General features: G+C 38.6%; 1 protein-coding gene across 2 annotated transcripts in view; it reads right to left on the minus strand.

The window, feature by feature from the left end:
• Positions 1-627: 627 nt before the first annotated feature.
• scn1laa (sodium channel, voltage-gated, type I-like, alpha) overlaps positions 628-15,778 on the minus strand; it is a 157,989-nt gene continuing 142,838 nt past the window's right edge. For both annotated transcript variants that reach the window (XM_067987358.1, XM_067987359.1), the window contains exons 24-26: positions 14,151-14,255; positions 4,769-5,039; positions 628-3,913 (exon numbers count right to left, since the gene is read on the minus strand). In XM_067987358.1, coding sequence (XP_067843459.1) covers positions 2,745-3,913; positions 4,769-5,039; positions 14,151-14,255 — 1,545 coding nt within the window. In that variant the 3' untranslated portion in view covers positions 628-2,744. The remainder of the gene's footprint in view (positions 3,914-4,768; positions 5,040-14,150; positions 14,256-15,778) is intronic.

Below are 15,778 nucleotides of genomic sequence, written 5' to 3' on the forward strand. Positions count from 1 at the left end.
GAATTTTAACTGCAAAAATGATGCAAATAAATGGGATTTATATCGTATTATGATACAAATAAATGGGATTTATAGTTTTATGATACAAATTATCTAAATTTTATGTGAAAATACACAGCACTAAAAATATAAGCAATTGTGAGTTATGACACAAGAAAGCTATACTTGGGAAAAGCATGATCACCTAATAGTCAGAAAAGCTTTGTACATGCAAGACTTTACAAATGAGTGCTTTATCTACTCAGATAAACCAAAAAATAAATTAAATTGTTTTCTCCAGTCTGAAATGAACAATATGTGGAACAGATTTTCAAGATTGTCTATTGACAACTGTAAATAAAACAAATTTTTACAGTATTTATATTTTCTCTTAGAAAATTCAAACACATATTTTGAGCATTTCAAGCAATTTGCAACATATCCTGTACAGTCCGATCTTACAGCACACAGTATCTATTTGAATCAGGAAACTCAAAAGAAAAAAACTTCTTCGTTAGCTGCAAACTAGGAAGAATGAGGTATTTCTGAGCAATTTGACTTATTGACAACTCTGCAATATCGAGACAACAAAAAAATCCACACGAAGTCAGAGTCATTACGTACAATAAAAAAAGATTTATTCTGATAGCTTGTTTCTGTAATGTAGTCTTACCATTACTTACGGTAATATTAGCATTATCCTGCATGCAGTTCACTAATACACTACAAGTCAATAGGCTTAATAAAAGGAGTTTACATTTAACATCTCTTTGTGTAAGAAAACACAAAATAACCTGGGTGTGATTAAACAAGATCAACTTTGTTCTTGTGAAAAAAAACTGTGGACCCATTTTCCATTTCAATCAGTTCTAGTGCAGCATGAATCATTTCACAAGACAAAAATGTCTGTATAAATGGACACCATGAAGAATCAAGGATTTTTGTAGCAATAAGGATTTCCTTGATACCTTCAATGCAGGCAGTGCTTTAGATTTGGATAATATTCCTCTCATTTTTTCTGGATATCACTTTGCAGAAGGAAGTGAATTATGGTCCCAATTTTATACAAATTAAGTTTTGTTATACTAAAAATGTGTGCATTTATTAAAAAGTTAACTAAAATTGACTGTCCTTTTGTTTCTCTTTTTGGGAAGTTCATTGATGAAAAAGTGCTATGGATCAAAGTAAAAAAAAGTGTCTGTGGTACTGACCTGAAGTAATTCTCATTAGCGTTTTATATGTACAAATGCTGAAAAGAAAAATAAAACAAATTTTTACAGTATTTATATTTTTTCTTAGAAAATTCAACCATATATTGTGAGCATTTCAAGCAATTTGCAACATATCCTGTACAGTCTGGTCTTACAGCATACAGTATCCATTTGAATCTGGAAACTCAAAAGAAAAAAGCTTCTTAGTTAGCTGCAAACTAGGAGGAATGAGGTCTTATTGGGCAATTTCTTAGTTTACCACTGGCTTATGGCTTCCCATCTTTCAAACACTTCTGGACAGTGGAAGGAGCAGTGTACAGCAGAAAAGGCAATATAAACATGCATCAGTGACAGCATCCAAACTATGTATAATGATACAGAATACATCATATTACCTTGCAAAAGCTTGCAAACTAGACTTAATGTGGTGCATATTTGATGCAATGAATGCTGTGCCTGGGTTACATTTTTGCTCAAATATGCACCACAGTGTGAAGTAACTATTTACACAACAGAGGGATTTCTTTGTCATGTACAATGTCAATCTTGTTGAGAGCTGATGATGGCTAAACAATACTGCATGATAAAGCAGAGCAATTTCTGTTAAAGTTTAATTTTGGTCAATTCAGTTTTGTTGAGCAGATCCCTTCTGTGTTTCTTTGTTTATATCCACCCATGGCAGTATAAAAGGAATAAATAGTGATTGTGAGTCCAGAACTTGCACTAAAATTGCAGCTGCTGAGAGTTGTTTGTAAATGATCCACATAAAAATACCCATCAACTCTCAGTTTAGGGGTTATAAATAACTAACAGGCACATATTAGAACTGTTCAAATATAACACAACACATTTAGTAAAGCACCTTGGACATCAGGGCCACCCTGAAACACTAAATAGATAAAAATATTTTGTTTGATTTGTGAGTTAATGATTTCTCATGCACGATGAATGAGTGCAGCATGCTTCCATGCAGAACACTTTTGTACATGTTAAACACATTTTTCTAAACTTGTGGGGTGAACCTCTTAGCTTAAAAGTAGTGCTTGAAACCCCTTCCCAAAAACATAAAGCCCCCCCTCCCATTTAGAAAAATAGTCACATATAATATATAACTCGTGAATTATAAAATAATGCGTGAATTGTTATGGGCCTGGTATAAACTGTGGAACGGTGGCAATTGGAATGCAAAATACAGGGTCAAAAGATACTAGTGCTGCACATTAATTGACACACAAACAAGTAAAATTTTCTGATCCCTTTGTCTGGTCCCTACAGTCTAAGTAGCCATTGTGACTCTCCTCTTCAGCAGTGTCAACTGGTAGTGGAAACAGTAATCTCCTGTCCAGGTTGCTGACTCCCCCCTGCTGTACAGAGTCACAGTCTCCTGACGAGGGTCACTACCTTTTCTAGGCACTGACTTTATAATGTATTAATTGTCAGTTTGGCATAGATCTCCAAATGGAGTCTTGGTGATGCAGTTGGGTCACGCTTATAAGGCTGTAAACAATGTCATACAAGTGGATCTTTTTTTAAAATTTGTTTGCATTTTACATTTTATACTCCCTTACATCTGTCTTCTTTTTCTTTCTCCTCTCTGGCTTTCTCTGGTTTTGTTACACTGTCATAGGATGGTGGAGATGTGGTAGAAGGAGTCATATCAGTTTTGTCAGTGGTGGAGATTTCATTAAACTTATCTATTACCATTTCTTCTTTGCCAGGTAAAAGCTCACTTGTTTTACCTTTTTCTTTGAACATGAAAGAGGCTTGTTTCAATGTTCGCCTAATCAGATAGCGCCTGAAAGCTCTTTGAATTATAGTTGCAGACACATGTTCCTGTTTACGTCGTAGAGTGGTTGTAATTGGCTCATATGATACCTTGGACGGATTGGATGCCATAAAGCGTTCTTCCATCTGTTGTCGAAGAGCATCCATTTCTCCACCCTCACCCAGCACACGCTTTGTAAATGCGAATAAGATATCAAGACAATGAATTCTATCTCCACTAACCATGGGCAAGTCCATAGCTATAAGTTGTACTTTGTTGGGTTTTGCCACACGAAGAGGTGGTTCCAAGGCATCTGCAAAATCATGCAATCTACCATACTCCATAAATTGAGTTGCATCTGAATCAAACTTTTCCCAAACTTCATAAAACATCTCAAAGTCATCCTCACTCAGTGGTTCAGCACTTTCCTCTGTAGCAACACTGAAATTCTCCAAAATAACAGCAATGTACATATTTATGACAATCAAGAAAGATATTATGATGTAACTGACAAAGAAGAAAATTGCAACCGGTGGGTTACCACAATCTCCTTTGATAAGACTGCCTGGGTTATCTTTTGTTGGGTCACAGTCTGGTGGCGCACTGTTTAGAATTGGAGCCAGTAAGCCATCCCAGCCAGCAGATGTAGTGATCTGAAACAGACAGATCATGCTGTTTCCAAAAGTTTCAAAGTTGAACATATCATCAATACCAGATTCCTTCTTCACATAAGCAAAATTAGACATCGCAAATATGGCATAAATGAACATGACTAAGAAAAGCAACAGACCAATGTTGAACAAGGCAGGAAGAGACATCATCAATGCAAACAGCAACGTACGAATTCCTTTAGCGCCCTTGATTAAACGTAGGATACGACCAATCCTGGCTAGTCGGATAACTCTAAATAATGTTGGTGACACAAAGTATTCTTCAATGATTTCATCTAAGAACATGCCTAAAAGAAAAAAAAGATATTCATGCATTAGCCACAGTTTTGCCTAACAGTAATTTTAGTGTGATAATACATCGAGTATCATAAATAACCTGCAATATGTTTCAAAACAGTAACACATTGAAGAATTGAGAAAATGTCACAAACTACAAGAGCAAAGCTCAGGCTATTTTCTAATCACCTTAATACCAAGATATGTTACTGCCTTAGGCCAAATTCCAGTCAGTGTATGCTACTTTCTTTATAACATATATACAAACTTCAAGATTTTTTTTACTGTTTTTCACTAAATGCTTTCTATTTTTCATATTTGATAGTTAAAGTATCATAGCAGACAGTAATAAATGTCAGGCCCTTATGAGAGAATTGTCAATTTTTGCAAGCATTGAAATTGTACCATATGATTTAACAAATAGTAATACTGGGATTTATTTAACTAAATGAAACGGGACAATATCAAAATATCACAGCCTTTATCTTATTATAAATAATTGCTAATGAATCCCAACTTTACATTTAAGTAAATCTTCTGTGTTAACTTCTACAAATGTTTTCTACATTGCATTAATAGTTGAACAATACTACAAAACTGTAAATTCATTCCTTTCGAAATTAATAACAGTGGCAATTATGTAATTTTTTGTTTTAGTCTTGCAGAATGCAATGCATTTTTGAACTACCTGCAAGCATTTATTAAGTTTTGTTAAATAATACTCATGTTACATAACTTTTCACATAATAACTTCAATTGCTGGTATTTTGTCAAACATCAAAACCAGTACATTCAATTCCAAAGACAGAAAAATTTGAAGGAATAATTATTTTTGAACATTGCTTTAAACCAAATAATTTTCTTACCTATAATCGAAAGAATGACCACCACAAAGTCGAAAATATTCCAGCCTATTGTAAAGTAATAATAGCGGAGTGCAATCATTTTAAGCACACACTCGCTTGTGAAAAGGACAATGAAAACCAGGTTGATCCAAGATAAGATGTCGTTCATCTCGTCACTTTGATCATCAGTCTCCACCATCATGGTGACCATGTTAAGGCAGATGAGAATCATGATGGTGATATCAAAGACTTGCTGGGTTACAAAATCAAACACCATCCCTTGGATCTTGTTCTATAAAATAAGGTAAATAATACCAGAAAACTTAATTATTCTCAGTAGCAACTGCAAGGAATACGCATTGTTTGTTAACACCAATATATTTAAATACAGTAAAAAAATCATATCTTTCAACATATACACTCGGATATAATGTAGTCACTGATATAATTTAGTCACAGGTGAGAAAAAATAGTTGTTTAAAAAAATATTCACGAAGAATTTTGAGCAATTGTGGAAATCCATTGGCCAGATTGGGTGATTATATTCTCACTATAAAATAGCAGCTATTGTGCATCACACGGACTGTGACAGGGAAGCATGGCACTTGGAACAGTGAAAACACCTATTGCAATGCCACCTACAGGCATAGTAAGTACTGCAGGTACTTATAATGAGTTTCAGTGAAAAACACATTACCAATAAGTCAACAAATACAGAAAAATATAGAATTCTGATGATCTCAGGGATCCCTGGAATTTCTTCATGGACTACCTAGGGCTCAGGAACTCTAGTGTGAAAATGTCTGGATTATATCACCATAATGTGGCATTGCATTATATATCTGGAGGTTCATTGTGGGAGATGGAGGAAGTCTTGGGATAATGGGAGATGTTTTCTGCTTTAGAAAACAGGTTACTAATCTCACCACTTTTTGTTTATTTTAATAGCATTGAATAGAAATGCTGATGACTTCAGTTTTCCGCTAGGTGAGTTAATTTAATAGAATTTCATGAGCTTTACCAGCAGAAACCTGTTTGCCTTAATGCTCATTTTATGCTTCTCAAGTGGCTTAATAGCCATTTATCTAGCCAAGCAATGATGAATGTTGGTATAACTCTGAACAATGAAAGATTGTACGAAATTAAGCAGAGCAATAAATTCATACAGTGCAATTCACTGACATGGCCATTTATAGAACCAAACACAGAGAAAGCACAGGAATCCCCCTCAGCGGCCTGTATAAAGGAACAGCAGAGAGAGAGAAAGAGAGAAAAAGAGAGAGAGCAGAGAAAGCGTGGGACTCCTCCTCCCGCCCCAGCCCCCCACCACCCCGGCCATGTATAAAGGAGCAGCGGAGAGAGAGAGACAGAGAGAGAGAGAGAGAGCGAGAGAGAAAGAGAGAGAGCAGACAAAGCGTGGGGCTGCCCCCTCCCCAACCCCGGCCCGGTATAATGGAGCAGCGGAGAGAGAGAGAGAGCAGAGAGAGAGAAAGAGAGAGAGCAGACAAAGCGTGGGACTGCCCCCTTCCCACCCCCGGCCTGGTATAATGGAGCAGCGGAGAGAGAGACAAAAAATAATCAAAGGTGACGTAACAGGACAGCAGGTAGGGTGATTGGTTGGTGAGTATAACCTTTTTTTTTGCTAAGCTAGGGCACTGGTTTAAACTAAGAGCTGGGAAACTATAACTATTACTTTATTAAATTAGCAACTTAACTAGATGAACTAATTAGATAATAAAACTAAAAACATTGAGTGAATAAAAACTCTAAATAAATAAATAAATAAAACAATGTTAGGTTGGGATGGCAGGGCAGGTGGTGTGTCGTAACTGCAGCATATGGGAGTTTGTGGAAACCAGTGAGATCCCAGGCAACCACATCTGCAGTAAGTGTCTGCAACTCTAGGAACTTCGGCTCAGAGTTGTTGAGCTGGAGTCCGAGCTGCAGACATTGCGATGCATCAGGGAGGGGTGAGTTATCGGGACACTTTGACCCAGGAGGCAGTCACACCCCTTAGGATAGGTAGTAGTTTAGATTTGGTCAGTGATCAGGGGCAGGAGGATGTGACTGCAAGACAGGATGCAGTGATGGAGGAGCCTCAGCCTTTGACCTTGTCCAACAGGTTTGAGGTGGTAAGGGATAGTATAGTCAGGGGGTCAGATACTGTTCTCTGCAGCCGCGACCGAGAGTCCCGAAGGCTTTCCCGGTGCCAGGGTTAAGGATATCTCCTCGCAGCTGGAAAAGAACTAGGAGCATGAGGTGGAGGATCCAGTTGTTGTGGTCCATGTAGGAACCAACGACATAGGCAGAACTAGGAATGAGGTTCTGCTGAGGGAGTGTAAGGAGCTAGGGTCCAAATTAATAAGAAGAACCTCAAAGGTAATGGTCTCTAGATTACTACCTCAGCCATGTGCAAATTGGCATAGGGTCAGACAGACCAGAGAGTTAAATGTGTAGCTCAAAGCGAGGTGTGGGAGACAGGGGTTTTGATTCATGGGGCACTGGCACCAGTACTGGGGAAAGAGGGAGCTGTTCCCTTGGGATGGGCTCTACTTAAACTGGGTTGGGACCAGTGTCCTGGCGAATAGAATAACTAGGGCTGTAGATAGGGCTTTAAACTAAAAAGGGGGGGGGAGGGGTCAGGTGAGGGGAAATTTAGAAATCTAAAGAGAAAATTCAAGGCAACAGAGCAGCGTAACAATTAGGGTAAAGATAAGCAGAGTGTGGCAGGAAGGGACAGAGAGTTTAACAGTAATAATGCATCAGCGAATAAGGTCAAAGCACGGAAAAATGCTAAAAGTTAAAATTAAAGGCGCTTTGTCTGAATGCACGAAGCATTCGTATCAAGATAGACAAATTAATGGCACAGAGATAAATAGGTTTGATCTAATAGTAATTACAGAGACGTGGTTGCAAGGTGACCACGGTTGGGAACTAAATATTCCAGGGTAGTTGATGTTTCAAAAAGACAGACAAAATGGAAAGTCGGGGTGGGGGGGTGGGGGTTAACCTGATAATGAAGGATGACCTAAGGACAGTAGTGAGAAAGGATTTGGCTCGGAAGATCAGGAAGTAGAATCAGTATGGGTGGAGATAAAAAATAACAAGGGGCCGAAAACACTGGTGGGAGTGGTTTATAGGCCCCCTAACAGTAGTTATACTGTTGAAGAGAGTATTGATCAAGAAATAAGAGAAGCATGTAACAAAGGTAATGCAATAATCATGGGGGACTTTAATTTTCATATAGACTGGACAAATCAAATTGGCAAAGGTAGATTGGAGGATGAGTTCATGGAATGCATTCGAGATAGTTTCCCAGAACAATACGTTGTGGAACCAACCAGGGAATAGGTTATTTTAGATCTTGTATTGTGTAATGATTCAGGGTTAATTAATAATTACATAGTAAAGGATTCTCTGAGGAAGAGTGATCATAATATGATAGAATTTCACATTGTGTTCGAGAGTGATGTACTTAAGCCCGAAACTAGTCTTAAATTTAAATAAAGTCAGTTACATAGGTATGAGGGACGAGTTGGCTAAGGTAGATTGGGAAATTAGATTAAAAGGTATGACGATAGATAAGCAATGACAAACATTTAAAGAAATATTTCAAAATTCTCAACAAATATATATTCCATTGAGGAATACAAACTCCACGGGAAAAGTGATCCATCCATGGCTAACTAAAAAAGTTAAGGATAGTACTGGATTAAAAGAAGAGGCTTTTAACGTTGCCAAGAAGAGTAGTAAGCCTGAGGATTAGGAAAGTTTTAGAACCCAGCAGAGGATGACCAAAAAATGGATTAAAAAGAGAGAAAATAGAATGAGAGTAAACTAGCAGGAAATATAAAAACAGATTGTGAGGGCTTCTACAAGTATGTAAAAAGGAAGAGAGTAGCGAAAGTAAACATAGATCCCCAAAAGGCTGAGACAGGAGAAATTATAATGGGGAATAAGGAAATGGCAGACACATGAAACAAATATTTTGTATTTGTCTTCACAGTAGAAGACACAAAAAACATACCAGTAATAGTGGGGAACCAAAAGGATAATGAGTGTGAGGAACTTAAAGTAAATAATATTAGTAAAGAAAAAGTACTAGAGAAATTAATGGAACTAAAAGCTGACAAATCCCCTGGACCTGAACGCCTACCCTATGGGTTCTAAAAAAAGTGGCTGCAGAGATAGTGGATGCATTGGCTGTGATCTTCCAAAATTCCCTAGATTCTAGAACGGTCCCAGTGGATTGGAAGATAGCAAAAGTAACGCTGATATTCAAGAAAGGAGGGAGAAAGAAAACAGGGAACTACAGGCCAGTTAGCCTGACATCGGTTGTTGGGAAAATGCTGGAATCCATTATTAAGGAAGTGGTATCAGTGCACTTAGAAAATCATAATATGATTAGGCAGAGTCAACATGGTTTTATGAAAGGGAAATCGTGTTTGATAAATCTGTTAGAGTTTTTTGAGGATGTAACTAGCAAGTTAGATTTAGATTTTCACAAGGTGTTCGATAAGATGCCACATAAAAGGCTGTTACACAAGATAAGGGCTCATTGGGTTGTGGGGGGTGATAAATTAGCATAGATAGAGGATTGGTTAATGGACGGAAAATAGAGAGTAGGAATAAACGGGTCATTTTCAGGTTGGTAGGCTATAATGAGTTGGGTGCCGCAAGGATGAGTGCTAGGGCCTCATTTACAATCTGTACTAATGACTTAGATGAAGGGACCAAGTGTAATGTATCCAAGTTTGCTGACGATACAAGCTAGGTGGGAGAGTAAGCTGTGAGGAGGACGCAAAGACTCAGCAAAGGGATATAGACAGGTTAAGTGAGTGGGCAAGAAGGCGGCAGATGAAGTATAATGTGGGGAAATGTGAGGTTATTCACTGGTAGGAAGAATAGAAAAATAGAATATTTTTTAAATGGTGAGAAACTATTAAATGTTGGCATTCAGAGGGATTTGGGTGTCCTCGTATACTAAACACAGAAAATTAACATGCAGATAAAGCAAGCAATTAGGAAGGCAAATGGCATGTTGATCTTTATTGCAAGGAAGTTGGAGTACAAGAGTAAGGAAGTCTTGCTACAATTGTATAGAGCCTTAATGAGACCACACCTGGAGTACTGTTCACCGTTTTGGTCTCCTTATCTAAGGAAGGATATACTTGCCTTAGAGGCGGTGCAACGAAGGTTCACTAGATTGATTTCTGGGATGAGAGGGTTGTCCTATGAGGAGAGATTGAGTAGAATGGGCCTATACTCTCTGGAGTGTAGGAGAATGAGAGGTGATCTCATTGAAACATAAGATTCTGAGAAGGCTTGACATGGTAGGTGCTGAGAGGCTGTTTCTTCTGGCTGGACTGTCCAGAAACACGAGGTATAGTCTCAGGAGAAGGGGTCAGCCATTTAAGACTGAAATGAGGAGGAATTTCTTCACGCAGAGGGTTGTGAATCTTTGGAATTCTCTACCCCAGAGGGCTGTGGATGCTCAGACCTTGAGTATATTCAAGGCTGTGATCAATAGATTTTTGGAACCTAAGGGAATCTAGGGATATGGGGATTGGGCGGGAAAGTGGAGTCGAAGTAGAAGATCAGCCAAGACTTGCAAAGCATGCTCGAGGGGTCGTACGGCCTACTCCCGCTCCTATTTCTTATGTTCTTAAACACTGAAACCAAAGTATTTGCTCTTATGTGTGTAATCAACCGTTGAATTTTGATGTGGAGATGCCGGTGATGGACTGGGGTGGACAAATGTAAGGAATCTTACAACACCAGGTTATAGTCCAACAAATTTATTTTAAAATCACAAGCTTTCGGAGATTATCTCCTTCGTCAGATGATTGAATGAAAAGGTTCTCAAATCGCATATCTTATACGATGTTGGGACAGCATCACACCAATCAAAAGGTGTTGAATTTTGAGATCAGGAACAAAAATTAAATTACATTTCATATTTGAAAAATTGTGTAGTGTCTCGTTGTGTAGATTGTATTTATCATATATTAACTTTGGTAATTGGTGCACACATACCATTGAAGTCTCCTATGTCAACTGGCCCCTTTTGGAAAATCCCATAATAAAATTGTCCACATTTACCTACAACACCTGTTATGCCTACAGGTGGTGCTATGATAGGTATTTTCAATGTTATGTGTCATGGTTTTGCCTGTCATATAATGCTTGATGTCACATAATAGTTGCTATTGTAAACTGAGACTGTATGATAAAAAGAAATGCTTAACTCCACATATGGTTACAGGCTTTGGCCACTGGGTATTGCAATAGAGCAGTTTAAGTTTCTGAGCTTCCAGTTTGTCAGCCATATTGGTAAAGAAAGTTTCATAGCTAATTTTGCATTTAAATCTAATTTTCTGCATTTAACCCATGAATTGGCTGCTCTTCCAGTGCCCAGCCTGCCTCTCTGCTGCCCTCCCCTCTTCAAAACAGCTGCTGTACTGGTGGCCCGATTATTATTCCCCTGGTGCTGGCCTGATGTTCCACTTGTTCACAGGCTACATTGCTGTTACGCTTGGCTTCCACTCCTCACATTCTTCCACCAATCTTCTGCTCATTCTCTGTTCAATTGCTGGGCTGTTGTTGGGTTCTTAGATAGCAATTTTTAAAAAATTCCTGGGCCCTTTCATAGACAGTCTCTGCCTCAACTGTAATTTTGCGAACAAATGAACATACGAATTAAGTGCAGGAGTAGGCCATTCGGCCCCTCAAGCCTGCTCTGCCATTTGATAAGATCATGGCTGATCTGATTGTGACCTCAACCCTACTTTCCCGTCTACCTATTATAATCTTTGACTCCCTTGTTAATCAGGAATCCATCTAACTCAGTCTTAAAAATATTCAATGACCCTGCCTCCACCGTTCTGCGGGGAAGGGAGTTCCACAGACTCAAGACCCTCTGAGAGAAAAAATTCTCCTCATCTCCGTCTTAAATGGGAGACTCCTTATTTTTAAACTGTGGCCCCAAGTTCTAGTCTCTCCCACAAGGAGAAACACCCTCTCAGCATCTACCCCTTCTAGTCCCCTCAGGATCTTACATGTTTCAATAAGATCACCTCTCATTCTTCTAAACTCCAGTGTATACAGGCCCAACTTGTCCAATCTTTCCTCATAAGATAACCCCCTCATCCCAGGAATCAGTCGAGTGAACCTTCTCTGAACCGCCTCTAAAGCAATTATGTCCTTTCTTAAACAAGGAGACCAAAACTGCACAAGGTATTCTAGATGTGGCCTCACCCTGTGCAACTGTAGCAAAACATCTCTACTTTTATATTCCATTCCATTCCCCTTGCAATAAATGACAACATTCCATTTGCCTTCCTAATCACTTGCTGTACCTGCATACTAACTTCTTGTGATTCATGTATTAGGACACCCAGATCCCTCTGTACCTCACAGTTCTGCAATCTCACTCCATTTAAATAATATACTGCTCTCCTATTCCTCCAGCCAAAGTGGACAAGTTCACATTTTCCCACATTATACTCCATGTACCAAATTTTTGCCCACTCACTTAACCTATCTATATCCCTTTGCAGACAAATTTTCTTTGAATTCTTGGGCCTGTTCTCAGGCTGGTTTCTACTGTTACTTTTTTTTTTACTCTTGTGGCTGTTCTTAGCTGCTCTCTACTCATTATCAGATTTCAGCACTATTATGATTCAATAATTTCTTTCAGAAGTCTTGGAAACTCAACTGAAAGTTTGTTGTGTACAAAGTTTCACTGTTGTAATTTCCTTCTCTTCCTCATTGCAAAGCAATTCATTTTTTGAATATCTGATTTAAAAAGGAACTGTAATTCTACTATAGCTTCTCTCCCCACCTCTAGCTTTGCTCTATCTTCACTCCTAGTCCCGTATGGCCTTCAACATTAAAGCTTTCCTTTCGTCCTTGTCTACCCTGCTCTATAAGCCCATTTCACCCAAGGATTATTATTCATCTTAATTCCCTCTGTGCGACACCATGAGAGATCGATTAGTTAAGACTTATATTTAAATGAATTTCTTGTGATTGTTCTTTCCTTCTTTCTACGTGTAATGATTAATTTAAACACCCAGACCGTGAAGTTCTGATTTACCATGAAGGAGAATTAGGTACAGAACCATAGAACCATAGAAAAGATACAGCACAGAAGGGGACCATTCGGCCCATCGTGTCTGTGCCGGCTTGAAGAACAACCAGGTGCCCATCCTAATCCCACCTCCCAGCACCTGGTCTGTAGCCCTGCAGCTTACAGCACTTTAGGTGCAGGTCCAGGTACTTTTTAAAAGAACTGAGGGTCCCTGCCTCCACCACCAATTCAGGCAGCAAATTCCATACACCCACCACCCTCTGGGTAAAAAAGCTTCTCCTCATGTCCCCTCTAATCCTTCCGCCAATCAGCTTCAATCTATGTCCTCTAGTTCTTGAACTCTCTGCTAGGGGAAACGGGTACTTCCTGTCTACTCTATCTAGGCCCCTCATAATTTTGTACACTTCAATCAAGTCTCCCCTCAGCCTCCTCTGCTCCAAGGAAACAACCCCAGCCTATCCAATCTCTCCTCGTAGCTGCAATTTTCAAGCCCTGTATATTGTTGTTGTACATTAACGTTTTTCAACGGCTTATTGTTCAACATGCACCCAAACCCAGCACTGCTCAGCTGATTAGAGTGCTGGTGATCAGTGCAGTTTCATCGTTCATTGGCAAGTGTTGGGTTAAGTACTTAATCTCTGGTGGAGCCTGAATGGCTAGACAGCCTTCTCCCACCAACCGTAGCACTGAACCAGTTAATATAAATATAATATTGTATAAAATTCATGTTGAAAAAATAATCTAAAAAGAGTTTAGCTGCTCCCTTTTTGAATTAACACTAGCTGAGCAGATACATTAATTGCTGCCTGGTCATTTAAATTTCCCCTATTGGAAAACTACTGCATCTTTCCCTGAAAGCTCAATAACAAAGTATTAAAAGACAACAGCAGATTTTTCAAAAGAGATTTTGCTACCAATTTCACTCCTTTTGTTGGGGAGGGGAGGGTGGGGGGGGTCAGAAAAGAAGGAATGGCACAGAAAACATTACAAAAAACAGGGGGTTCGAACTGATTTTCCAGTTTTAATACCCAACTATTAATCAAGAGCAAAAGCACTCCCATTTCAGTTCTAGTTGCTGGTTTCATAATTTTTTCACACATTTATTCATTTTCTAAATGTCTATACTTATTGTACATAACCTCTACTTAGTGGATAAGTGGATTAAACTCCATTCCATGGTTAACCACTACAGCAGGCGCATCCTTTGCTCCTTAGTGTGTTCTTCATGTGAACTCTGTACTTTGTAAGCATAACAGTACAAATTGTTTAATTCATCGATTATTTTTGCTATATTAAACTATTAGCTCTTACCAAGGGCCTGGGTATAGGTTTCTGTGGTTTCTTGGAGCCAAGCTTTTTCATAGCATTGTAATATTTCTTTTGTTCTTCAGTCATGAAAATATCTTGACCTCCAAAGTAAAGTGACAAAGCAAACTGGTTATAACCACATACATAGCAAACTGTCAATTTTACAACATTCAGTTAGACTTTTATAAAATACACCCCTTACTTTTATCTCAATAAAAGTGAGACCACATGAACTGTATTGGTAAACTATGGAACATATATGATTACCTCTAAAGTATGAAATCTTTCACAAAATGATTTTTTAAAGTCTGTAAATATAATGGTACTTTGGAAATTTATTAGGAAAAAATACTAGAAATTTTGCTTTTGGATTTTTCTATTGTACATTTGAAATTATAAAATGTTCTTTCCTTTTCCTTTTATAACTTTGCACCAGCCTGAAACCTTATTGCCCAGCATCTTTTGCACCAATTAATTTATGTGTCACAGATCTTTTGCCTTGGTCTTCCAGCAGTAATTCCTGGTGATAATTAATCCGAGTTTCACCTGGTCTTAATTGAGCCAGACTACATAAGTTCAGGCAAGTGAACAGTCAAGACAAATTCTTTAGGGGATTGAGAAACACAACACTGTTATTAAGAGAAGGCTTTTTTTTAAAAAAACTAGCAATAGAACTAATTTGTGCAATTCAATTTTAAATTCATCTTCCATTAATATTGAGATTTGCTTCTGAGTTTTATATGTTCATTTCAACACTGTTTTTCTTATTCTGTAATGTAACTGAATTTAGTAACGTTTAATCTTCCCTTATCACCATGCAGCTCAATAAGTTGGATTTTATGCTGTTTTATAAGAAGTATTGTGACAAAAATTATAAAGCTGATTTTCTTAGAGCAAACAGTAGGTAGGTGGTGGGCAAACAATTGCACTGCCCACCCAATGGCTCTAGCAAAAAGTCTGAACCATTTGTATAGTTGGGCGTCACTTAATGGAATAAGTAAGTTGCCAGCACTCAGTGAGCATTGACTGGCAGCTTGCTCATTGGAAGAGTGGGGGGAACCTGATGGCTCCTGTGCAGAGCCTAACCAGAAGTCAAAACTTAAAGGAGGGTGGGATGTATTCCTGGTGAGGGACCAATGAGCAGCCTGCAGTGAGTGGGAAGAATTTTGTGGGTCACAGGTCTTTTGGGTGTTTGGGAGCAGCCTCCATTGATCAGGTCACTCTACGTCAAATACCACTGGGCAGAGCACGCACAGCACAATACTCTCCCCATTGGTACATGAGAATTGTGTCAGGGTCCTGTAACCGATGTAGTACTCCGATTTTAATAAGGCCTGAACCTGCATTTTGAGGTCTGATTGAAAATTGAATTGGGTTGCCAGTAGGCGAGAGATCATTAAAAAAAATTCTGCCAACTGCCCCATTTACAGTGCTAATGGGACAGAAGACAGATGAAAATTGCCCCTGATGTATATTTGTTTGGTGGTTGCCCCTTTAAAGCTCAGTCATTGTACAGATAGTTTGACAGCTAGCTTGGGCCAGGGTTTTATACCAGGCCTGTCACAATACAATCATGTGAGTTTGTTGTAGTCTCCCTTGTAATGTTCTTAAATAATCTAACACTACATTTT

This window comes from Heptranchias perlo, chromosome 7, assembly GCF_035084215.1.
Source record: "Heptranchias perlo isolate sHepPer1 chromosome 7, sHepPer1.hap1, whole genome shotgun sequence".
NCBI classification, from domain to species: domain Eukaryota; kingdom Metazoa; phylum Chordata; class Chondrichthyes; order Hexanchiformes; family Hexanchidae; genus Heptranchias; species Heptranchias perlo.